The sequence below is a fragment of the Lates calcarifer genome, linkage group LG15, assembly GCF_001640805.2.
Source record: "Lates calcarifer isolate ASB-BC8 linkage group LG15, TLL_Latcal_v3, whole genome shotgun sequence".
Lineage (NCBI taxonomy): Eukaryota > Metazoa > Chordata > Actinopteri > Centropomidae > Lates > Lates calcarifer.
This window is the reverse complement of record NC_066847.1, coordinates 24,624,536-24,652,414: the sequence shown is the minus strand read 5'-3', so window position 1 is coordinate 24,652,414 and position 27,879 is coordinate 24,624,536. Positions and strand designations below refer to the sequence as shown.

The following is a 27,879-nucleotide window of genomic DNA, read 5'->3' as shown; positions in this document are numbered from 1 at the left end:
CATTTATAGACAGCAATATAATTGCAAAAACCCATCCAGCAAAAAGCAGCTGAAAAGAATCATCTGTGAGGAAGGTTAGAACATCTCTCCACAGATTTGTGCAAGACTGGTATCATCCATGACCAGGAGGATAGAATCTGTCATCAAAAATGAAGTCAGACATACAAATTATTACAAAACTAAGGGAATATAATCTCACTAATGAAGGCTGGACTGACTTTTATTACAGTTGGGCCCTAAATATGAATCTGTCAAACATTTCTATTTTTCAGAATATTTTTGTCTATAATATATAATTGTCTATGTTCTTTTGGCTTTGAATAAAAACAAATAAAACTGTATTAAATGGACAGGATTTGCAATTTCTAAAAACATTTTAGTGATACTGACCAGGAATGCATTCACTTTTGTCATATACTGTACATCACAGCACGAAGTAGTCATTGGGAAGAGGTTTAGCAGTGGGAAGGTATTTTACAAAGAAGCACTAAGAATCTCATTTTCAAGATGATTTGAATTTAAAAGGGCTGGACAGAAAGTAAAATAGTGTAGCAAACCACAAAGAGGTGTGTGTGTGTGTGTGTGTGTGTGTGTGTGTGTGTGTGTGTGTGTGTGTGTGTGTGTGTGTGTGCGCCTGCATGCATGTGGATGTATGCGAGTCCGTATGTCACCTCCAGTTAGTGGCAGTGAGATTTGAGACACTCGGTCTGTCTGACAAAAGCTTTTGGAAGAGCTGCCGAGACTCCGCAATGAATCTTTAATAATGAAGCCTCCTGACAGCTGGAGCAAGAGAGGGAGGGGGTGAGAGGGGCTTGTAAGAGAGGGAGGAATCGTGGGAGGACAGGGGAGGAGCAAAGAAACTGGATGCAAACTGTCAGCTGTGTTTTAATTCAGACTGTGTTTGTATTCTTCAGCAAAACAAAGACAGGTAGTGATGGAGGTGGAGGGGGTGTCTGAGAAAGCAGAGTAAGCAGTGAGAGAGAAAGGTGAAGGCAGACAAACAACTCTATTCTAAGAAAGCTTACACTGTCAGGTGAGGGAGGAATGGAGGGATAGATGAAAGATTATGTTGGTGAGAGATGAGTGGAGGGATGAAGGGAGGAAAGATGAAGGCAGGTACTGAAATGTTTTTATGATTATTTGGATTATTCTGAGCTGTTTGTTTCAGGGTTATTTTAGTCCTCTCATCTTTACTTCCTAATCTAACTCTTTATTGGCACGTAAGTGTTGAGCAGGTAAAAACAAATCGCTTAATATGCCAATAAATATAAAACAAAGAAAGAGGAGAGCATGTTGGAGATGATGCCTCACCACAGGCAAAAGTGTTTAAACAGCATATTTGGAGAAACTGTGCATCTATTGATCCTCAGAAATGCACATTTTTAATGTACATGCACATTTACTAGTTTTACTCACAGGCCTTTCACATTCATTATAGAAGGTAAAGAATAATATTCAGCAACTACAACTCTCTTCTGGTGTGTGGGGGGGCTGGGAGGTGGGGGCGGCATAAACTTTCAAGATTGGGTGAACTGAAACAGAGGAAGCCAAAACAAAAGGCATTTATCTGCTAGAAGTAGCTTGTTCTCCCCACACTGTTCCTCATGAAGGACTCACACTGGCATCACTGCACACACAGATACACACACACAGTAGGGGTGCGTCTGCATAATTCACACCGTCTCCTGCCAAAATGCGCCAAACGTTCCTTTAATGCGCTACTTGCTCCCCGCCCACAGACTCAGAGCCATAGCTGACACAGCGAGTAAGCAGACAGTGCCTGATCCGTCGCCTCGGCGCCCCAGGGGGAACAGGCCAATCACGTCGCACACAGTTCCTGGATGGGATGAGATGGAATGGGATTATGTGATGCAGTTGCCGTGGTGATATTTTTGAGCCCGACTGAGCGCTCGCCGCCGGTGACCCGAACCAGAGCAGATGTCCCCTGAGATCAGAGGACGAGGTGTGCTAGCATGCACACCCACACCCACACTCAAACATTTCCTTGGGTTCCTTGGCACCACGCCCTAAATTTCTGTGGCCCCCTGTCAACTCTATGCTCTCTATAGCCTCAAGACCACACACTCTCACCCACACACATGCTCTGAACATACTGAATATACACATACCAATGGTCATGAATGGCGATGGCAATAGCATCCAGTAGTCTATGCATACATGTATGACCTCTGCGGTATATATGTATGGTAAGGAGGGCTGTGCTGTACATACTGGTTTTTAACAGCTGAGCGGACACAGTGAATCAGTCAAATTAGACCAGACTAAATGTCCAACTGAATTGATCAGGCTGACTTGGTGAAGCCCCTTGCTGTAAATATGACATTAAAATAACTCTAGGCATTAAGATGGACCATAGTGCATGACCTATATAAGGGCTTTTTCAACTTTCTCACAACAAAACTTGAAGTGGAAGAGAGGCCCTTCCTTTGTGGATACTGGCAGTCTTCTACAGAGCCATTTACATGACTGCAGCCCAAATGTGGTGACATCATCATATACATAAGCCACAATGCCGACCTTCTCACAACTGCCAAAAATGTTTCACATATCAAAAGAAAAAAATCAATGTTATCAAATATGACCAAAATTTCTAGTAAAGCCATTATAGATAGTAACGCTAACTATGTTGTCTTGAACACAGGATTTTATTTGTCTATGTCTGTAGCCATCATAAAAGATAATCGCTAACTCCAACAGAGACACCTGTTCTTTCTTCTTGTAAGTTGTCTACATCCAATCCAGGACAAACATTTTTGTCAGATGGACAAATGTCCAAATCAGGCTAGCAGCTGTGAACTCTGTGTGTGTGTGCACGTGTGTGTGAGAGAGAGAAAGTATGAGTGCAAGTGCAAGTGTCCTCTCAATGACTCTCCCTGCTGCTAAACTCCCTCAACCCTACACAGATAACTACACTGGGGGGTGGCGTGAGCTCATTACACACACAGAGCTAGCCATATGCTCCGTAACAAACATGTTGCTTAAAGGATGAGGTCATACTGGTAAGAGTAGTGAGGTAAGGTTGTGTTACTGAGATGTTCAGATCTACATTATGGTCAGGTCTGTGTGCTGCTTAACACAACGACCTTTGTCTGTGACCTATCCTGTTAGGAAAATGTGTTAAAATACCAACTGTCTGAATAACACATTTTAAAAGTTGTTGTTTTGATTTTGCTCAGTTAAATTCCACACAGGAACTGCAATAAAATTTAATCGAGAATAACTGAATAATTTTCAACCATACTTTCTCTGCCCTTTCTCTTTTTTCCCTCTCCCATATTTCCCCTGTCCTTGCTCCTCAGTCTCCTTTACTCCCTCATCCTCTCATCTGCACTCTGACAGTTGTTTCTGGCTGAGTTGACAGCAGGCCAGCCAATCAGCACACTTCTGACCTCTCTGCATTAGCATAAGCAGCAAGGGGCAAGGTTAAGTACCCATCAAGCCTCAGTAATTAAGATGTGAGCTGGTGTGTGCATGAGTGTGTATAAGTGTGTGAGAGAGAGAGAGAAACCGACCAAATGTATTCAGTCTTCCACTTCAAACTTCTCCTAATCATACAACACTGCAGTGCTGGGTTTGGTCAATGTCCTAATTTCAATTCCACGATGGCTGTCACAATCCAATCCAATACTTTAGCTTAGTTACCTTTGATCTACTGAGAAGGACAATATTGTATGTATATCTGTTTAATGCTTTATTCATTTTCTATATTTATTTTCCTGTGTTTCTTTTTAACAGCAGCTGCAGCAGCAGGAGATACATCTCTGTCACTGACTGACAGCCCAGACTGAATGAATGTGGAGAAAATACACTCTGTTACTCTAACGGAGGATGCAGCCTCTCCTCTGCAAATAAGTGTACTGAAAAAGTTTACTAAAACAACTGTCAAAATAAAATAAAAACAGTATAAATAAAACAGTGGCTAACTCTGGGCCTGTGGGATCTGGCTGCCGACAAACTAAACTAAATGAAAGCCGTTAATGTACCAGACCTGGGGCCTCTAGGAGATATAGCTGAGAGAAAGAGAGAAAGGAAGAGGAAAAATGCTGACTGACAGGGAACTGCCAAAAGGACATGTTTAGGTAACAGGTAAAATGGAGAGAGGAGGAAGCAAGGCAATAGGAAGTGTAAAACAAGAATCTGAAGGTTAGAGAAGGTAAAAGGCAGAAAAACATGGCATGATGCAGAGGGAGAGTCAGTGAACTTCTCTGCATCCCATCAGTCCCGGTGTACATTAACCGTCAGTTTAAACAGAGACCTTCTAAGGTAACTGGCTAACTGGTAACAGCTAACTAAACTTGTCTGTCTGGATAAAAAAATGTCCCTAAATTACTTCCTCAAATTATTGTAAATTTCAAAGAAAACAGAAAGATCCAATCTAGCTTAGAAGGTGTAACTGGAAAAAATATGATTAGAGGAACAAATGCTCTTAGTGTAAAACCTTTAAAAAAAAAAAAAAACTCCAAGTGGATAACTATTAATTATTAGTATCAGTTTTTATTGTGCTAAGTGACAACAATTCCCAAATGGTTAAATGCATCCAACTTTAATGTCCCCTGAATGTATTATTTTTTTCTTATTTGTTCATCTGTGTGGGAGAGTGATTCGAAAAACAGGGACATGTAAGGGATAGCTTAAAAATTAATTTGCACCTGCAGACCGACAAACTTTTTTTTTTTTAAAAAAAAGGTCATCAATGTCTGTCAGAACACACAAAAGAAAAAAGTCAAAATGTGAAGCTTGAATCCTTTTAAAATTCTAAATAGTGAGAAAGAGTGGAATATGTCATGAGGAAAGGAGTAGCAAGGGAGTGAAAACTCGTGAGTCAAAGGAAAGAAAAGAAAAAACAAACTGCCAAGAGCATGTCTTTATCACCAAGTGGGGAGAGGGAGAGGACAGATGACAACAGGACTCAAAAGGAAATAAGGCAAAGCACAATCCCTTGGGATCTCTCTCTCTCTCTCTCTCTCTCTCTCTCTCTCTCTCTCACACACACACACACACACACACACACACACACACACACACACACACACACACACACACACGCGCACACACACACACACACACACACACACACACACACAGAGTGCTGTTGCAATCATAGGACACCAATAGCTTATGTCCATAAAGAGACACTGAATGAGAGAAAACCTGAAATTTAAGACAAAAATAAAAAAACAAAACAAAAAAAATGCTGGAACAAAGCAAGGTAAGACATGGAGAAACCATGAAAAGGAATGTCTAATTTAATCAATACACTATAATTACATGAAAACGAGTCTATAAAAGTGAGTTGTAGTAAGTGATGTTGGACAATATAGATTTGGGCAGCCTAAGCACCTAAGACAACTTGCAAAGGCCTGATTGCCTCTCTTGAAACCTGGTTTTCGATCTACATTTTTAAAGACTTTGATGGTAGCAGAAAGATCAAGATCAATCTGGGTTACCATAACCATGTCCCAAACAACATGAAAACACAACCATACGGAGGAAAAAAAACACTTGACACGTTTTTAAGTTTCCACATTTATTGCCAATGTGGTTAATTAAGGCATTCGCGTTAGAGGTGCATTTTACAGGATACAGGCAATCTGTTGACCAATCAATACACCTATAACGTGGCTAGTTTATGACCAGCTCACATGGCCTTCGGGTATATCAGAGATAGAATGCGGCCCAATTGTCAACATGGGCCTAGTAAAGGCTGGTCAGAGGAAATGCAAGGCTTTCAGATTATGGCCTTTTTAAAAAAGCCTCACACACCTGCCCAGTGCTGTGAAATGGATGACATCTGTCTTGTAAAAATGAATGGAATGTGTGATAAATATTGCATTACTGTAAATGAGTTGTATTTGTCGCTTGAATGGTTCATAATAGAGAAAATGCTGATAAAAAAAGAGAAAAAAAAGCAGGAGTAATGGCAAAGGCCCACACAAACATTCAGACACACATATGTGCAGGGAATTGAATTAGAGATGAGCTCTTGACTGAACCATGAAGGGGGGAACCCCAGAGCTGAATCCTGATAAGAGTCCCATGAGTCCTATTTCTCATGCAAAGTCCTACTTTCTATAGGAGAAGCTGTTATGAGACAAAGGTATGGGAGCAACCCTTCGGCCTGAGGCTGCTGTGGAGAGACAACTGCTGAGGTAAGACTTTAGGAGGGGTAAACGAACACACAAAAATACAAACCTCAACTTAACTTTTTCTTTCTTTTTTGGAACCAGGAATTATTTTCCAAAATAAGATCCCATGCTTATTTGAACAAATGCCAGCAGAAAGTCACTATGTACAGATTAAGATTTGTAAGCATAGAGGAAGGAATAGAGGTGTGCAGTGTTTCAGAGAGGATTAGTCCTAAGTGTTTACTATTGTAAATTATAGCGTGTTTGCGTTGCAAATAAACCACCTTAATGGGGATTTTGAGTTTTGCTGTCTATTTAATGTAAACGAGTATAATAAATACATAGCTCATATCTGGAACACTAGCAGTTGTGCATTAGCGTGGCAGCTTCAGTCTGACACTAAACAGGTCATGTCACAGGGCACACACAGGCATTTATCATTCAGACCCACAGCCACTCCCCATGAGGCCTTTCACATCTGTGTGAATCAATCTGAAAACGTATGAGCATGTGTCTAGGCATACATGCTTCTTTTTTTTTTTTTTTTTTTTGGGGGGGGGGGTGTATACATGCTTGCATGTGTATGTATAGGTGTGAGTCCATGTGCACTGTAGGTGTACACATATGTGTGTTTCTGTGCAATTATTTTGATCCAGAAGTGGAGACAAGGGGGAAATCCTAGGATGACAGGGGTGAAAGGACATTGCTGGTTGAATGAATCCACACAAAATTAGACCAAGCATAAACAATCATGATTGGTTTCAAGGTCATAAATTATTACAAGCAAAGGTTTGGAAAAGTGGAATGGCACATGCTCAGTGACCTGGAATGCATCAACAATCTTTGCAAACCAACATTTTTCTTTTCAGCCAACACAAAGCTAAAATAATTATACCATTCTAACAAGCAGGGGTTGCTGTATAAAGCTGTATAAAATTTTAACCTGTAAAACTGTAAAAATGTCCCAAACACTGTCTAAATTTTCTTTTAGTAACATCAGATGATTGTTATGTTGAAAATAGAAGGGAAAAAAAATAGCAGTTGGTAAGGGCTGATTACATATGTAAAGTGACTGGCCAGTGAGCCCAGTCACAGAACATTCATGCAGCACACTCTCACGTGCACCCTGAATAGCATGCACCCAAAGCAGGCCAGTAAAGACAAAGACAGGGCTGGTAAAAACATTATAGATTTTTTGATGGTCCACCAGCCCACTGAAGCAGTGGCCCATCAGTATTTGTCCCAGTATGCCCAGCGGCCAGCACTGAGCGTTACTGAGGACATGATGATCGCCAGCTGCTCTCCTTCAACCCACGGCTGAGCCAAAGTTATAGACTGAGTGAAATTTAGCAGTCTAATCCTCATTACCATCACCTCTTCTATTTGGCCGTGTGAAATAAAAAACTGTCTAAGGTTTTCAGGCTTTATCTTTCCTCCTTGACATTATGCCTAAATGTCACAAAGCTGTGTCAAGTGTTGAACGTCAAGCTACAGATGTCACTGGTGAGCATTCCACCCATTATATCTATGCTACCACCAAGCCCCCAGACTGTAACATAGTTTAAAAAGCATCTTGATAATATACATTTGACAAAAATCCCCAATGCTTACGCAGGCCACCATGGTTGTAAAAGACTGGGGGGCACCCAGGTTTCTATAAAGAAGAACACGGAGACACACCAGAATGAATCTACGCCATATACAGTAATATACATGTATTCATAACTGTACTATATACAAAACCCCACAGATCCATGTTTAGCTTTGGCTGCAGTATAGCATGACATGGTAACATACGTTCCAGTGTGCGGTCACAGCAGGACACATCAGCACTGGCCTGTGATATTATGGCTATGGATTTAGAATTTGTGTAGCTACTTAAATGCATGTGTATCGCATATTTGTAAATTACACATCTATGTTTATGCAAGTTGGTGCACTGTGGGGTATTTATATGTGAGCATGCATGTAAATGCAGATTTGTGAGTATATGTACAGCACACACATTAGGGGACTATGCAGACTATGGGAGCCTCATTATAGAGCTACAAAGACTAAGCATCTATTCAGCCTGTTAATTTCCCTGGCTGATGTGTTCTCTCCTGCGCAGCCTGAAGTGGCACCACGGTGCCTCATCAGTCCCTCTAAAAAGCCTTCTCATTTAACCACAGTGCCTTATTTATTCTAAATAACATTCCTTTAAAAGCAAAGGATGCAGCATGCACAAAGCCAACTGCAGAACCCCCTTACTTGCTAAAAATTAATTTATGGAATGTTTAAAAAAAATGACTTTTTTTTTCCTCCACACACACATACACACTCTCTTCTTGTCTGAGTTGACACCAATTAAAAGGAAAGTTCAAGGTAAGGTTCATTATAATAGAAAAGAGAAGTGGGGGAAGGAGGGGGGCAAATTTTTAAAAGAAAAAAAAGGCTTTACAGAATGAGGAGGTGATTTTTAAAATATACTTGGCTTGTTAGAGGAACGGAGAATATTTTCTTTTAGTTGGGGATGAATAGAGCTGCCTTAGCCTCTTTTGTTGAACCACATTTGTTACATCTCTCTCCCTCTCTCCTTTTCACACTTAGAGTAAAGATCTTACTCAATAAAGACCTAAGTTATGTAGTCTACAATACACATAAAATGTTTTATTACATCTAAGGGCTAAAGCCACATTAATGATACATTTATATCTTACATCAAACTGGACCTCAGTTCTCCACCACATTTAGATAGACATATAAATACAGTAGTGACAGATGTGCTGAAATGCTTATTCAACACCATGTGCACTTCAATTTTCAGTTAATGTTGTTTACACCTGCAGAAACAGCAAAGTTAGTGATATCATTTTGCATGAATCACAAATTAGCATTTGAGTACAAAAGAGGATAGATTTTGAATATCTGTTTTAGGAGAAAATACGTCATATGAGGCAACCTCTGTAATGAAGATTAATGAGGATTTTTTTATATTCAGGCTAATCCTAATTTTGCATTATAATACTGAGTGTGAATCCAGAAAAATCTGCAGATTTTCCCATGGTAAAGGACACTTCTACTGCAAAGGTCCTGAAGCCTCAGAGTGACTTTGACTACTAAGCAAAACACTGGATAAAAACTGTGCTACACAACAAAGTTTACAACATGTGACTAGATGGCACACAGAGTCTGTATTGCAGTACCTTATCTGACATGATCAGACATACATAGGAAAATACATGCATGACATGTTAATCACAAGTCACTGCTAAACCACAGTGATATTAAGGCAGCCAGGGAATGTACAGTAGCCTATATGCCACATGTGGCCTGATTCCCCGCAGCGATATTGCTTCCTTCCATATCCAGCTATCTGTCTGTCTGTTTACAGTACCTAAGAGGTTAAGGACTGCCCCGGGTATACTAAGGCACCAACCCACGGACTCCATGCCTTATAGAGGTTGGCATCCTCTTGTGTATATTTTTGTGCATCCATCATTCTTTTCACATACATACTGTATACACCTATGGCCTAGTTGCAGGCCTTGGGCCTTTGTCACTCCAAATATTGTACGGTGAAATTGTTTCTTGGCGAATGTACAGCACGTGACCTATCTGCTGGTTAAGTAAAATTAAACAAGCCGTCAGAAATGAAGGTCAGAATGCTTTGCTGACAACATCTTCGAGGCACATATGTGCACACGTATAAATATAGATACACACATAATCACACACATCACCATGTACATACACAAAATTCATATATATATATATATATATATATATATATATATATATATATGTATAGTTTTACATCAGGGTTCAGCTGTAAACTTTACCCTCGTCCACAATTTCATGATCATCTGCAGATTCCACTTCTTTGTGTCACCTCCTTCATCCTCAAAAACCATTTGTTTTAGTTTCTCACTTTCTCCTCATCTGCTTTCTACTCCTATCCTCTCTCTTCCACACTGTGCATCGCCTCTAAAATCCCCCCTTAGGGTTTAAGCATAAGGCATGCAAAGGTCAAGAGTTCTTACTGTCATCTTGCATGACTTAATGTATATCAAGCATGTCTCTATACTTTAACGTATGGAATCTGGATGTGACATCCATTGAGAGAGACTTGAGTGAGAGTGTTTGTATCTTCATCACTGTGTATGCGTTACTACAAAGTTTCTGAAATCACTTTGCTGTCATCTGTCACCCTGAAGGTGCATGGAGGAAGAAGACACTCATTCAGAGGCAGGAGAGAATGTCATATTTTATAACTTGCAGCTAGTGTAAAGTATCTCAGTAGCTCAGTAATTTCCAGGTCAGTGCATGTTTAGCTAACACCAGCTAAAAAAAGCCTCTGGGATCGTCAGCTAAAAAATACAAGACCACAGCTCAACAGGGAAAATGCCAAAAGCTTACAGGTGCTCCCCTGGAGAACACACACACCTCTTTCCTGCTGTTGCCCTTTTCTCTCTTACAGTTAAGCATTATTAATAAAAGATTAGGCATGTAAAAACAGCTTGTTGAAACAGACGTTACAGGCTTTCTACTCTGTGTGGGTCAGCCTGTGTGTGTGTGTGTGTGTGTGTGCATGTGCACATGAGTTCATAGTGAATATGCATTTATGTAACTTGTGTGTATGCCAAAGTTTGCTGTGTCCACAGTGTATTTGTCTATCAGTGAATAGGTCCAGGCTGATCATGTTTCAGCGTCGCAGGGTTTGGTTCAGTGTCAAATCCCTCTGTGTGTAACTAAAGATACTTGATAGGAATACAGCAGCTGGTACGCTGGCTGCTACACACATACACACACACACACCTGCCACCTGAGTCAGTCAGTCTCTCAGGCTTTCCCACCCTCATACACACACACAAACACACACTGAACCAGGGTGCATTATGGCCTCACATATTTCAAAGATAAAGTGTGTCAGAGCAGTCCAAACATGAAAGACAAATATGACTAAAGCCCAAACTGGGAGAACAGAGCAGAGTCAGAGAAACAGAGATCCTCTAGCATCACTGTCCCAGTCTTTCATGTTACTGCTGCAGTTTTACTGAAATTGAAAGAGGAAGACGGGGAGCAAGGGGTGGAGCAGCAGGTGGTGTGGGTGTATGCGTTAGTGTGTGTCAGTACAGGTGAACAGAGGGTCAGTGCAGCACTCTCCATATGCCATCTGTCAGATCAGCTACATCTCACACTGACATTTCCCTACATAGAACAACAATGTTAAATGCTTCACCAAGACTACAATTCAATGCATTCACCAGAACACATGCATACTTTAACTAAATGTTGAGTTTACACAAAGCTTTATGTATTTATTTACTGTGAAACTATGTAATGAATCAATCATCAGATTTTTGGCTAATTAAGTCAACCAAATAACTGATTGAACCACTCCTTCTTTCAGCTAAAAAAAAAACCCTCTATGTTGTAATACACAAATAATTCCAATAATATCCTGACACATTTCACAGCTGGGAGTTGCCCTGTGCAACAACAATCTTCATCTGTTTTCTACAACAATTATTTGAGTGTTTATTAATAGGATGCCTATCAAAGGTTCAAAGACAGTCTTGTCACCATAGAGCTGCTCTTTGATCAATCAAAAAGCTTCTTTTTTGTGAGCTGAAAAACAGAAAAATTAGATGAAGAAAGTTGCATCACCTTGGGTCTTCCAACATGAGCTCATTTAAGTAACAAGACCTCAGTCAGTTCAATTCAGCCCTGAACTGAACTTGACTCCCTCATTTCCATCACTCCTCTAATCTTCTTCTTCTCCTCCCCATCATTCTCTCTCTCACTCTGTGTGTATGTGTGTGTGTGTGTTGCAATGCAAGTCCTAATGAGGTGCTAATGAGATTCACGGTCCTTTTCTGAATCAGATTACAGTGAATTATGTATAAAGCTTTTAAATCACTGCTTTAAAATTACACAGGTGGCCTATGTAGCAACATGACACCCTTGTGCTTTTACAAACTGACACAGCACAGTGGCAGTGCTGATTTTGTTTTACAGACATCTTTGGGTGTCATTTGTTTCAAAAATATTGATTGCAATTTCAAAGCTGTTATTATTGTGAAAACAGCAGGTAATATAAAGTAATATAATTAATGTACTATTATAAAATACCCTTAACACTGCAGATATTAAATATTTTTGTTTATTTTTTTTATTATTATTATTTTTAATAAGACTTGAATGAACTGCTGAACAGGAAATTTAATTGTGGGTGCCAGTGCAATCCTAATAAATCATTTCCAGCCAATCCAGACATGGGACATGGGGGGGGCTTGTAGACTCTCAGAGCATGGCTTTCCTGAGGAGACAGGCTGACACTGTCTTAATGTACAAGAGCATACAACAATATCTCATTGGCCCAGAGACCTGAGCTGTGAGAGAAAAGACAAAGGAGAGAGAGAAATGACATGGCAAAAGGTGGAAAAATCAAGGTGAAAGATGAGAAAACTACAGTCACCAGAGTGTGTGAGGGTGCAAAAGTGGAGAATAAATGAGGATGAGGATGACAGACAGAGAGAGGTAATGGTGTGACCTTGTGAAAGCCTGCCATTGCCTGCTGGGAGAGAAATTACCTGTAGGAGATATAGCCAGAGCACCTGAAAACACATCAACATTCACCTCTCTTTACCCTGTAGCTCCTCTCCACTACCTCTTTAACTACTCCCAAATGAGGAATATGTTACTTGCTCAAAATAACTAAACTCAATTAAACTGGAATAGAAATGACTCTGGTGGGTCCTCAGCTTTCATTAATTAGGGGCAAAATAACCTCACTCTCATTTACTTCTACATTTCATCCATCTTTTTATCTCTCTTTTCTCACTTCTTCCTTCCTCTCTTCCACTGTAATTTGTCTTCATCTATCTCACGTTATCTCTTTGGCTGTAAATTCAATTTAATGTGCCTTATTACTGCAAAATTTGAGAACGGTGTTGCCAAGGCATCAAGGTCATCAGTATTGCATTAAATTTGTTTCATGCTAAGGGTGCACCAAAACACACAGTGTAAACGTTAACAAGATAATTTCAAAAGCAAGCTGTGTGTGTGTGTGTGTGTGTGTGTGTGTGTGTGTATGTGTGTGTGTTTGCAAGTGTATAGAAGATATGTGCAGTGTTTCTTTTTCCTATTACAACCTTTAATTACAAAAAGGCATCCACTGTATGAAATACACTTATGCCTCTTCATTGTGTTTTGTAGCCTTTAGTAAGTGAGAAAACATGCCAAAAGAAAGAGATTCTGTAATTGTCTACATTTCTAAATATCTTCCAATTTTCTGCCTAGTTTTCCCAACTGTCACAGTCAAAAATTAGGCTATGCATTGCTTTGTAATTTTGTTCAGCAATTTTGTATGCACTTATTACACAATAATGTTGCAAGTCTTTCCATTCCTGATTCTAATTAACAGATCCACGACCTACATAAACATTTTACTCCATTTTACAATAGACCTCTCACTAGTACACACCAACTTGTGTAAACTATATTTCAGTTCTCTATCAGCATTGTAAATATTTTCCTACCTTCCCATACCATGTATAAGGTGGAACTAAGCCAGTTTGGCGTTGCTTTACTTACTCTCACTGTCTTACCAAGGGGCTAAAATGGAGGGGGTTCTCAAACAATGGTTCATTACCTGAAAAAAAAAAATTGGCTGAGCAGAAACAACTAAAGCACCACAAAAAAAAAAAAAAAAAAGCCGACAGCCGACAGCTGGTTTAATTTGTCACTCTGAGCCCCACAACCACACACACAGGCATGTTGGAAGTGCAGAAGAAGTGAGGTTACAAGCAAAAAAAATGCTAATGGTAGACTGAACTGAGCAGTGAGAGAAAGGAAAGAGTGAAGCAGGTGTTCGAGCAATGAGATGGGAATTTCGGAATTTAATCAAGAAGTGTGTGTGTGTGTGTGTGTGTGTGTGTGTGTGTGTGTGTGTGTGTGTGTGTGTGTGTGTGTCTCTATCTTCATTTCCCGCTTGTCACAGTAGTGGCAAGAAGGGTCCTGGGAGGCAAAGATCTGGCCTCCCACATGCCTGAAGGGGAAAACACACACTCACACAGATGCACGGGCTCACATGGAGGGGGTTATCATGGGAAATAACTTCATACCAAATGCAGCTTTTCATGTTATTGATCGGGAACGCCCACTTTCAGTTTATATTATCTAAGCACTATGGACCTGAAACTCACAGTTATGATCAGTAAAATGTGGCTCTGAAACACTCAAATAGCCCCAAAAACTAAAAAACTGCATCACAAAATTACCTCTAACTCTAATTACCTGTAACTACCAACAGCAAACACTGAAAATGCCATAAATCAAATTTACATAATAAATACACAATCTAACCAAACAAAAACAGAGTCCAATATGAACACTCTCTGCATGACTTCAATCACAGATAATGACATATGGACTGTATACTAAGTCTCCCTGATCAATGAGTCCCTGGTCCACACACAAGCCCCACAGACACAGCTAGGTGATTCATCACCAGCTGAGGAGAGCATGACCTCCAAAACCTCTTAAGTGACCTCTGACCTCTCCAACATGGCCTTTCCAAAGGGTCGTTGCAGATTTATCAAACAACATAATGAGCATTACATCCACAATCACTCACTAATGTTCAGCTCTCTCCCAGGAAAAACATAATATATAGGCCATATAAAGACACCACCTCCTTGTCAGCTTTCTGCAGGGACCTCCCATCTCAACATATTTCACCTTTTTCTTATTACTGCTGACAACTGACATTGTCTCTCAATCTTACACTCGTGCCCTGCTGCTTCACTCTTTATCTTTTCCTCTCACCCTGTGTCTTCAATTCCCCATCCTCGTCCCTGTCACATATTGTACCACACACATACCGTCCAAGTCAGTCACCAATGCCTGATAGGAAATTGGTTGGTGTGATCCAGCTGCCTGGGGGTATAAGGCATTGCTGTGACTTTGGTCATCTTGCCAGTGAAGCACAGAGTAACAAAGCTGTGACAGTATTATTGACATCTCTTCTAATAAACAGCCTGGAGGTTTTGTATGACAGACTGTCATGATAGTGTTTTATCAATAACTGTGCAGTTTTGTTTATTGTTTGGTGGTTTAAGGCCTCTCTTTATAATCTTTCCAATCTTAGCATATACAGCTTGGTTAGTTGGATCAGGTATAATTTTAAGTATTACAGATTCAGTCTTCATCAGGATGAATAGTAGTATCCCTGTGGTTACAGTTCTGCGGGAACAAATACCTATCCCAACCTAGCACCACACAGGGTGGGGTCTCAATTCTCTGAGGTCACTCAAAAGGTGGAGCATCTCACACTCATGATGTCTCCACTATAACACAAAAAGACAACTGATCGGCCACAACATTAAACATTAACTGGTTTTAATGTTGTGGCTGATCAGTGTACGCTCATGATATGTTTTATGAAAAAAAAAGTTAAACATAAATGACAAATGTGGAATCATTATTCAAGTATCCTACAGTAAGAGCCTTTTGAAATGTAAAGCCTCTTCCATCCTTTTCCAGCTGTTCGAGTGTCAGTAGTGTCCAAATCTCTTAATAAGACATCAGTGTTTCCTGAGAAGTATAAGCATTGCGTGACAAGTCCATCAAACCCCCCACCCCACCCCACTGAGGGATTTAGCACCCCTCCGTTCCTTTAAAGCTCACACAACATGGAGGCTGATTTGCCAGAAGGAGAGAAAACAGTTAACATGAAACACGGGTAATCCTGTCGTATCATAGAGGGCTGATGCATACACTGTGCTATGATATCTTCTTTCTCTGATTTTCCTGTCAGTCTACTGCAGTCTAATATAAGTCATAAAGCTGGTATTTTAACAATGATGCAGCTTGTAAATATTAAATGAATTCTGTTATTTATTTCTTGTTGCACTGTACCACTGTTTAGCCACCATTTCAGTAAGCATCATTCAGACTCATTAGAAAAAAAAACTAAAATTTAAGGCCCATCATTAGTAACAGGCAACCAAGATACACACAAAAAATTTGATTTGCATTGGCCTAACCTCTATATTTTTAATTGTTTGATATGTTCCCCCTCTCAACTTCTCACACACAACCTTTTCACAATTTCTCTTTCAAAGTCAATTATAGATGATTGGTCCCATCTCTAGATTCATGCTCTAAGAAATGTTAAAGGCCCTAATCTAAAACTGCAAAATGAGACACCATGAGAGAAAACATATGGAAAATATGAGCAGACAATTTGGCTTTAATTTTAAATCTGACTGACTTGATTGTGCCTTGAGATTTAAGACATTTTTCCCACTCTTAAAATGACTACAATTCACAAGGTGATGACCCGACTTTCCTACTTTTTCTACCCATATATTATTTCCTACTTTTCACTCTTATCTTAGTCACATTCCTTTTATAAGTTGAAATGGCCAACATGATCACAGAGTCCTCGATATGGATAAGAGATTCTTTAAAGCCCCAACCAAACTCAAACTCAAACTCAATCCCTTTACAAAATGCAGAATTTAACTAGGGATTCAACTATAGAAACCCAGTTACTTGCAAAACACCAGGGCGAAAGGTCCCCCGTTTATCTTCAATCCTATATTAACTCTGCCTCTTATGGCTTAAATCCACAGTCAGGGATCAGCGAAAAGGCTGGGGCCCAGTAGGGTGCCTTAAGAGCCCAGCCGTCTGAACGGATGAAAGGCGGGTGCTGTTTGTGATTGCTGTTAAGGAGGACCTTATATGGACAGCAACTATGTGACAGGCTGTGATTATGCTACCATTAACGCCAGGGACCACTCATGCACACACATCCCTGGAGTAACACAACAAAATAAGGACACTGAAGAGCACCAGTTTGTTTGACCTGAAGCCTTGAGTTTTCCTCAACTTGGGAAGAAAGCTTAAGATGCTCTGCATTACATTTATCAGTTTTATATGTAAAACAGCCTATATTACAGATTTTTAAAAGCCAGCTAAACCTATATAACAGACATAAACATATTGTTCATTTTCCTAAATGTCTACCACATTCAGAGTTAAATGTAATTAGAAAGCCCTAACTCTGATAAAAATATTAGTACCAAAAGCCAACAACACTTTTGCTAAAAGGCTGTCAGCAGCAACCATGTTAATTACTTAAAAGTCATCAAGCGGAAGAGTCATCAAGAGTTATGTGTACAGAAAATTTGGGGATACATGTTTGCCCTCTTTAATTCCTAAGCACATTGCATTTAATAGTTTAATTTTTCAGATTTATTCATAGGTGGCCAATCTTCTTTGTGGGAAAAATGTATGTAGCAATAGTGGTATACATACACAAACAACATACAGAAACAGAAGAGAAAGAGCATTTTTAACAAAATCAAACTGGGTGGTGGGAGAGGATGATGGTTCAGGCCTTTAGTCCCATACGGTGAGCTAGGATGCACTCAGGCTTGGATACCAGAGCCCCATACCGTGCTGAGCCATGCATTCAAACCCACTTTGTAGAGCAGATGTGACAGGTTGTTTGTGAGGAGAATTCAGCAACAGAGATACACACACAAGCACAAAAGCCTGCCTAGACACACACCCACCCACACACACACACACATACATATATATATATATATATATATATATATATATATATATATACACACACACACACACACACACACACACTGTATACTCTGCATGTAAGCATCAAAATGCACATACAAATGTGGTGTAGAATGGAATATAACTATAACATGAGACGAAGAAGCCTCGAGATGCTCAGACACTGGCTGAAACACAAAACCTGTCTGAAATAATTATAACCACAGATGCTGTATTGGTCCAGAGGTTTGTTGGTCCTCTAATTATCTCCATCACTGACACCCTCCGACTACATCTAAAGGCAATAAATGTCCTGTCTGTGTATTTGTGTGTGTGCGCAGTTCTTCGAGGCATAGGTAAAAATAGTGTGGAGTCAGGCAGTAGCTTAGTAGGCTTAGCTAAAAGCATTTCTACAATTTTCAACTTTTTGTGTGCGTGTTGTTTCCAGCTGAAGATACAGTCACACAAAAACATGTGTACACAGTATCTTGGGGGTATTTCTTGTCCAGGCACTATGCTCTTTAAGTCACAATCACATACAGTGTAGGGCCTAGATTTAACTTGCTTAACAGATGGGAGTGACAGAAAGATAGCAAAGCATTTCATTTTATTATGTTTGTCTTATACATCTATCAGTTGTACTTTCCTTAATAATTATGATGAGCATTTTAAGATTAGATTGCTGACTGCCAATTAAACTGCTCCTCCCCACAGTAACCTATAAAAACTTTATTGACTTGTTAAGGCATAACAAAGATTCCCCAGTACAACTGATGCTCTATTCATATTAATGTCCAGATAATAGCATAACCACCTCTGAGTTCACGTTCCATTACTAGAACTGTATAAAATACTTTTCACTGGCTGCAGAAATGAGAGGGCATAATACCTGGTCTTTTAAAGCCGACAGAAGCTGATAAAAGTCGAGTCCGTTAGGAACAGGGATTTAAACATTATTAGCCTTTCATCACATTACATTCATCCCTTCTGATGCCTGCTTTGCCTATTACCTTTTCTGATAAACAAGCTTAAAAAAGGTAAGACTGTTACTTCACTTTCAGCATTCCTCTCACAAAATTGGGTCTGACTGTTTGGGCTGAATGTCTTAGGGGTTAAGCACAGACAAAAGTACCAAAATCTAGCCTGACAGCAGGTAAATGATTTTAAAAGGATCAGTCTGTTTAGTCTGGAATGTTGCTGATTAGATTATTGTAAAAGTATTGTTAATAGGTTCATGTTAATGTGAGTTAGATCAAAGCTGGAGCTGCCCTGGATAGGCAGGATCTAATACAGCAGCAGAGAACTTTAAGCACTGTGGTCTGGTGCATTATCGAGGTCAGCCTTCTTTTCAGACATTTATCTGCGTCTTGAGCAGCTAATGGAGCTAACACCTTTAAGTGCTGTTAAATGCGGTTGGATATAATAAAAATGGGATAACACAGTTACTGTTCACTACAACATGGGCAGGAACTTACAGTATATCAGACAAATGTTGACAGTGAGAGGGAATGACACAAATGCATATAGTACACAGGATGGCATACAGACTTTTATAATAACCTCTACCCATGTGTAAGGAACACAGAGGTGAGCCCTAAGTCTCAGGGTCTTTACAAAGAATAAATCACAGATCTGACATGTTTGTACTGATGACAACAATGGAAAAGTATATTTGTTTTGACCACTCACTTCATGCTGAATCACACGTGACCTTAAGGGATTTCACCTTATCACAACAGAACAGAACAAAATAGGACAGGGTAGAGTAGAATACAGTAGAAAACAAAAGAACAGAAACAAAACTGAGAGGCTAATAACCTGCTTCATGATATCTGTTTTACCTGTGTGCATGCTGTTTAATCTAAACAGAAGTGAAGACAGTAAGCCTGCTCAACTGTGAAATGTAGACAACTGCGGTTTCTCCTGTCACCATGAAAAACATGTTGTAAAAATGCTGGTATGCCGTAAATGGAGACAATAAATCTAATCAAATGTAACCAAAGGAAATCAATACAGTAAACAGAGCAGACAATATGATTCTTTTGAAAATAAAACGTAACAGTCCATCACCTCTCACCTCGCTCAACAAAATACCATCTTTGGCTGCAGAGCAGAGAGAAGTACAGTGGAAGTTTGCTGATGTATGGCCCAGCTCTGGCTCAACACATCAAGATGCCTGAACCTAGCTACACTCTCTATAACTCCTCTCTGTGTATGCCTTTTTTCCCTCTGTGTCTGTACGTCTGTCTCTCTCTCCCTCTGACTATTTTTGTGTCTGTGTTTACCCCAAAATGTAGGCTAATGCCCTGCGGAATTGACAGATTAAATGCCAATCCATGGGTTGTACCAAAACCAGCCCCAGGCTGCAAGCTGTGTTTCTGTCCGCCTGTGTACATGTATGCATGTGTGTGTGGGGTTGCATGTGTGTGTGTGTGTGTGTGTCCAGCCAGCCTGTGTGTCTGCTGGACTGGGTGAACACAGACATAAAACAACTGCCCTTAGTAAACAACTCAAAAGGTCACTGCAGATTTCAGATTGTTTATACTTCGCTGTCATGTCCTGATGAAAAGGAAACATTTCTGGCCTTAATGTCAGTCACTTTCTGTGTGTCAGTTCATTTAAAACAACATGTTGTAAGGCCAAAATAAATAGCTCCACACATTATAAATACTGTAAAAATAAAATACTTCACCTCACCACAGAGCAGACTTCTGAATGATTCCTAAAAGAACAAACTAGAACAAAATACTGTATTTTTATGAGACTGTGAGGGTGAGTAGCGTTTATGGTTTCCTGAGGTCAGTCTCCAATCTATTATTAATGGAGCAGCTCAGGTCTTGTCATTTGAAAGTTCTGTCATCTGACAGAAAAAAGCCTCAGCTTTCTGAATTCTAGGTTTTGGAGAGAATTGTTAATGGTGATGACACTGTTGAAAGATTCGGCCTGTGGAATATCATGTGTAAATTTTGTTTTTTATTTTCCAATCATGACCTTTGCCTCTGGTAAATATGTGGTCAGGAATCAATGACATAAAATCACTTGCCCCTTGTCAGTGGACATCTTACTAGTTAACACATGCTGCCATAGGCTGTACTTCACTATAATGTATGGTATTAAATTAGAACATACACCCTGGGCCCGTGTGTTCAAGCTTTATAAAGTTATACTAAAATGTTAAATTACAAATATTAAGATCCACCCTACTACCAACTACTAACCAAGTGGAAATGTGATTACCTGCCTGCACTGACTTCCCAGCAGGAAACTGTGCATTGTTTAAACAAAATTTATCATTCTTAAAAATAACTGTTTTTACAATCAATGTGTATTCAAGGCCTTTAGAGGGCCATGAATATAAAAAATTGTGTAGTGTCATCTTTTGTCTAGAATTTGATTTTGTCTCACAATATATTCTTCACAAAATATTGCATCATTTTACTAATCTGTTCATTTAAAACTATTAGGATATAGTAACAACAATGTACTGAAACAAAGAAACTGTGCTCTTTAGATATTATCAAAATATTAGAATGCAACCGTTACTAAGACCCAATATCAAATTTTTCTACTCAAGTTTTATCTTGAGACATGATATATAAGCCTACATTCTGTGTGTAAAGTAGCTAACTTTATGTTTTCCACTAGTTTTGGCAGCATGTGGTCTATCATCAATGGCCCTAAATTTGTAAAGAAACTTCTGCCAAGACAACACTGAGCACACAATAGACTGTCCTGTAGCCAGGGGGCATAATGCATATTCACCACCCAGCCTACACATCTGTTATAAATACACAGTATAAGCACAGTACATAAGAATTTGGACTTACTCCAACAGTTCACTCTGTGTGCTGTGTGTCCCCTTTCAATTAACATTAATGATTTTTCTTTCTTATGGTTGGTTCATGAATATTAAAACTGTATTGAAATGAATGTAAATATAATGTGGGAATTGGCGTATTTTGAAAACAGAAATACAGAACTCCAAGTTGGGTTCTAATTCGTTAAGCACACATTCCCTTGATCATACAAATTACTTGAGACAGCCAAGTGAAAAAAATCCAACACACACACACACACACACACACACACACACAGTATACGCACCCACAAACACAGAGCAGTTTAATTACATGCTGTTGAGCAACTGTTTCTTTAATGCATTCCACGTTCATTGATTTGGGGGGTCCCAGACACTGAATTACACTACAGATTTCGGCATTTCAAACACACGCACACGTGCGCCCAAATATCCATACTAATTGACTTTTTAGCATTCAGAAGGAGCTCTATTAGCAGTTTATGCTACTTAGTGAGTTCCTGATGTAGAAGTCCTGCTGGCGGAGTGAGCAGCAGGGCAGAATATGCCATCACTCTAAAAAAGAGGCTAGAAGGAATCCCATCTCCCAAACATGTCGACTCACCCTTGCATGCTTAACGAAATCATACAAAGCAGCTTCAATTCAAAATGCAACTGTTAAGAGAAGCACTTCAACAGAAATAAAAATAATTATTGAGTTAACAAAATTAATGTACTGGGTTTTGATATCATCTTAATAAACACAGATTACATCAGCTCAAAACCAATCTAGAATTTAGCCTAAGTGTCTTTCAGCAAGACACATAAATGTCTAGACTCACTATAGATTTAACCAAAACCAACACACAAGTTGTGCTTAGTTCTGGTACTCACCTAAGGACAGGGACAGCATACGTATATGCACACAGACGCATGCACGTAACTCTCCACACCACACACACACACACACACACACACACACACACACACACACACACACACAATACTCTCACACAAGCTGCCTGGGCATCCACCCACCTGACTACCGCCATATACACACACACACACACAAATGCAACTCCTGTTCCCACACATTTGGCATTGATGCCAACTAAGCCCCAGACCTCCAGAAGTAATAAACCATCTTTTCACTGTGTCTCTCGAAACCATGATAGAAGACTGCTGAAAGCCCCTGTGCTTCCATCTCAAACCCCTCAACTCATTTACTTGGACACTGATTGTTACTTCTGTAACCATGCATTTGTGTGTGTTGGTACATAATGTCCCACACGCCACAGCCATGGGGGACATTGTGTTTTACACACTAATGTAAAACACACACACACACCAGTAATACGGGACAGGATGACAAAATGGCCTACTAAGTGTTTTTTAACATACAGAGTAGTTAGTTGTAAGCTAAGCTAAGGAAATGGTAAAATAGTCTGAATTTCCATACACATTTGTGAATTCACTGGTCAGTCTCAAAACACAGATCTAAAATAATAATAATGATAATCTGTGAACCGAAGACCCACAGGTATAGAGTGAATACAAACTCATTTCATTTAAGACAGATCTTTCCTTTAACTGGAAATTATAAAAAGAGTTAATGCTCCCTCCCTCCTGGCTGGGATTATTAAAAAAAAGAAAGAAAGGAAAAAAGAAAGAAAAAAAATTACATCCTTCAACATTAACGCTGAGCTGTGACAAAGCCTAACAGCATGGCTAATAATATGTCTCTTATACAGAAGTGTGTTCAGAACAGCAAGCTAAGCACCACAGCGTAGCACAGTTTGTTATTTAACATGTCGTGCAATGGCTTCCAACCACCTCTCCAGTCAGAGTCAGAGAGAGCAGACATACAGTACATACAAACACATAAGCAGATGGCATTCAAGGTTACAGCATTATTACCTGTGAAAGCCAAGCCCAATAGGCAAACAAATCTCTTCTGTTTTCTGTGGACAACCTTGACAGGAGACACAAGACTAGGTCAAAACCTAGTATATGGTCCTGCCTCGTCCTGAGGACGTGGTTGAAAACTGTTGTGGAACCACAGTTAACAACTACTTTCAATGGAAAGTATCTTAAGCCTCCTGGAAAAGTGCTAAATATCATGTCATATTTGCATTCTGTCTACAGTCAGATGGTTTCAGCCCTTTATTTGTTTCTCTCCTAGTTCCTGTGCTCACATATACAGTAATATAACTAAACCCCCAATACAGCTGTTCTAATCTCATTTATTTTGTCAGACAAGAGATCAAGTGTTAGACAAGTATGGCCCAGTAAGACTACATATTAACCAGCAGTCACTTCTGAGCCATTTTCAAGCTGCCAACATCAGACGTCATCTCATCACCACAAACATAAGTTAAAGACAATGGCTGTTTTGTGATTTCAGTTTTATTTACTAGTAAAATGATCAATCAGAGATAAAGTTAGAAGCTCATTCACGTCTATGTCAGCCGCTGTGCTTTGTCCAAAAAGTAGCTAGATTTGTCACTAGGCACTTGTTTGAAAAAGATGCACTAAAGAGGTCTGAAAATCAGTACATTTAGTGACAAAAGAGCTAAGTTGGCAACATTACCTATAAATGTCCCCCTGATGAAGTAACAAAATTTTTTTGCACCAATTCAATTTGGATGGGCAACAGCCAATGAGGAAACTCCAACACCGGCCAACCAATGGTCCAACTTCATCACTCAGTCATGGACATTCACATTTTTAAGGCTGACCTCGCTGTCGTTATAAAAAAGTAATATAACCCAGGGGGATATGCTCCACAATGTCTCATCACCAACAGTATACCAATACTAACTCTAGAGTTGGCTACAACTGTGGGAGAGAACCCACACAGGCACAGGGAGAACATGCAAACTAAACGCAGAAAAGCCGTGAGGCAGTAGTGCTAACTGCTGCACCACCGTGCAGCCCAAGTATATCAATGCAAATTTTAAATGAGATATGAAAACGTCTGCTGCATGTCAAACTTTTTCATCAACCTAAACATTAACTGTTACTCTGTTCAAACAAGGGGCCTAAGACTTATACATTTGAGATTCAGCTTTAAGATCTTAAAGCACTGAGTTCAAAAAGAATAACTGAATAGATTTTAAAGCATTTTTAATTTTTAGGGCCACCAGACATGATGCCTCAACATGTGCATGTGTGTGTGTGTATTATAAGTGTGTGTGCTTGTGGTATCAGGAGGTGCAGGACCAACAGCCAGAGTTTGACTGAGTGCAAGGCAGCTAGTGTGCCTTTTTTTTTTTCCCCTTTCTGTCGCTCATATGAAGAGAAGCCAAGGGAAAAATAAAGGCGTGAAAAAAAAGAGTAACTTAAGTGGGCATTTGGATTCTGTCTGATTCCGTACCCCCTCATTTTTGTGTCTCCATCATGAGAGCACCGAGTGATGAAAGGCAAAAACTTTTTTTTATTCCTCCTGCGTGTGTATGTGTGTGTGTCCTTCCCAGTGAATAGAGCATTAATTGCATTAGCATTACAGCTGGGTGATTTCAAGTGAAAGAAAAACTCTGGTATCAACAAGGAAGACATTTTCTAAGTCTTGAAATGTGTTATTATTTTGTGCTTCTCAATTCAAAAAATTTTTGCATAAAAATTGGCATGACAGAAAAAGTGAAAGAGAAAGCAAGTATGAGGAGATGGCTGAAGCAAAAGACAGGAAGATTGCACTGATCAAGCCAAATCGAAATTGTTCACCCTTGAGACTGTAATATTGCCTTATGATAAGTTACTCTATTCTGATGATTCAGACATCTAAAATGTAAAATGTGACAGATGATAAATAGCTTCTTTTTGCATTTAGCCTAAAATGCAAAATGTCTTTAAGAGCCAATCAACTAAAAAGCCTCTAATTTGTCCATTGAAACACATCATACTACTGTCCTGTAGCAGCAATGAGGTCACAGAGGGAAGCAGCTTTTTCAGGTGTCCAAATGCACACAAAACTCTTCAGAGCTCCAACCATGGAACTGAATGCTTTATTCTGTTTTGTTACTGCTTCAATCAGCCTGAGCAATGTGTAGTCTCTGCCCATTCACTGAGGAATTAAATTAAACTGAATTAACATGCTTGTTCTGTGTGACCAACAGTCCAGAACCCAAACATATTCAATATATTATCATAAAAGACGAAGAAAAACATAATTTTTAAGAAGTTAGAACAATTAAATATGCATTTTATATCTGAAAATGATATCTAGACTCGGCTGACTGATTAATCAAAATAAAGATAGTAAAGTGAACAATGGAAAATCACGTAAAGAAGCACCATGCAGTTATTTTTAAATTGTTGCAGGGGTCAACTTGGATATATTAATGCAATGGTTATAAAATTGACAGTAATTGGTTTCTAAATTTGATTTTGATTAGAGTTACATCATTTATATCATGTTGGATTCATGCAATAACCAGTGTACAAGTCCACTGACATGTAGTTCCTCTAATGGCCATTAGAGACAGGTTCAAGTTAAATATCTGGATTTGATAACTCCAAGGGATGTTACTAGAAATTTTACAAGAAAATGAATGTTTTCTTGGTCATGCTGTTAATAGTAGATATATTAACAGTCATTATGTTCACAATATCCACACACTGAAATAAAGCTTAAAACTATCCTTCATAACGAAATCCTGATTTTTACACATAGAATCACCTAGTGCTTCAATCTCTCTTGCTCTCTCTCACTACCACAAAAGCACACGCCTGCCAGGTGTGTGTGTGTGTGTGTGTGTGTGTGTGCCCCTGATGGAGGGAAATTAATCAAAATGCAAAACAGTATCTAGTTTAATTTCTCTGTGTTTATGCAAATTTCTGTGTTTCCCTCTCTGCATGTATTTCAACAGTGCAGCAAGAGATCAGTGGAACAGTGAGTAGGTGGAAACTGACATGGGGCATCGGGCTGGAAAGATGTAACATGCATGTACAAACACATACACACACATATGCATAAGAAAATGCACTTAGTATAGACAAACCTGAATGAAAACAGCCTAAATGTTAAAAAGCATATTAATTACTTTTTTGGTTACGCTATATGTTGGTGTAGAGAAAGAACATCTTGAAATAATGAAAGATATTCCAGGATCGAAGTTATATTACTCAAATTATCTCATATTTTGCATCTTTATTTGTTGATGGGTAATTATAATCTGGCAGGCTATTTGCTGTCTTGATATTTCAAGACAAAAAATATATAGTTCTGACTGAATCATATCATCTCATACAAAAGGAAATAAAACCTACGCATTAACTTGTTATGCACATGATCTTGACGGCTTACAGTCTTGCAGCAGACACACTATGTTGGATTATTCTGTCTATATATAGATCTTGTTCCAGCCTCCAATCAAACAGTCCTGATTGATTTTTTTTCTACTTTTTTCCCATCCAATTCCTATGAAACACCTAAAATTCCACAAACAGAGGTCAAAGTGTGTATTTAGTGTTTGTCAGTACTTGATTGAGTTTCTGAAGTGGTCCTCTGCAGGGTTTTTCACAGTACAGCTGTTGAGCAACCACAGGTCTGCTTCTGTTGGGTCATCTAAAGAAAGAGAGACAAAGGCCACTTATTTTTCATAATCAGAAAGAAAGAAAGAGAGAAAGAAAGAAAGAAAACCTAGATCTAACCAATCAACACATAATCACAAAACAAATCATATAATAGAGATTTAACACAGCACAGGGCAAAAAAGCAGAAATTCTTAATTGGTCTCTGGCACAGTTCCTTTATGTCTGAAGCACGTAGTGGGTCAGCATGTACACAAAAAGTCACACCCTAATGATGCCTTATTCCACTAATTTTCAACTGGTCTCTAAAATGTCACTTCTATTCTATTGTGAAAAAACATGTCTCCTTCACAAAGAATACTTTTTTAAGATCATTACAGGTTTTTAAAGGTGAATTCATATTTAGGTGGACACACTTCATACTCTCAGATTTAGAAAAAGTTCAGCATGTTCTCATCTCATTTAGTTAATTTAATGTGCACATGTGTTTGTATGTGTCACTTGTTTTACTCTGGCTTGCCTGCAGCTAATTCAGAATGCTGAAGTTAGGTTTCTGACTGCCAGAAGAAAATGGACCAGATTTCTTCTGCAATGGCTTCTTTTTATTGGGTCACAATAAGCAGAGCTGATTCAAAGGTTTTATTGTCTGTTTCTTGCTCAAGCTTTGAATGGTTTGGCACTTTCCTATGCTTCACATTTCCTTTCCCTAAACTCAAATAAACCAAATCTTTTAATTATTTCTGATTTATTTTGTTTTTAACTTGAAAATGTACAACATTATAGCTATGCCAGCTGTATTTTAAAGTGCTTTCCAAATAAGGTGAAGTATAGAGG

The 27,879-nt window shown here is 39.2% G+C and overlaps 1 protein-coding gene across 9 annotated transcripts in view; it reads right to left on the bottom strand.

Annotated features, from left to right (window-relative positions):
* The window catches only part of cdkal1 (CDK5 regulatory subunit associated protein 1-like 1), a 435,182-nt gene that overhangs the window by 373,343 nt on the left and 33,960 nt on the right, over nucleotides 1-27,879 (bottom strand). For all 9 annotated transcript variants that reach the window (XR_007814619.1, XR_007814622.1, XR_007814618.1 and 6 more), the window contains exon 4: nucleotides 26,995-27,079. Coding sequence is in view for 2 of the 9 variants with exons in the window: in XM_018685548.2 (XP_018541064.1) it covers nucleotides 26,995-27,079 (85 nt within the window). In the remaining 7 variants the exon portion in view is untranslated. The remainder of the gene's footprint in view (nucleotides 1-26,994; nucleotides 27,080-27,879) is intronic.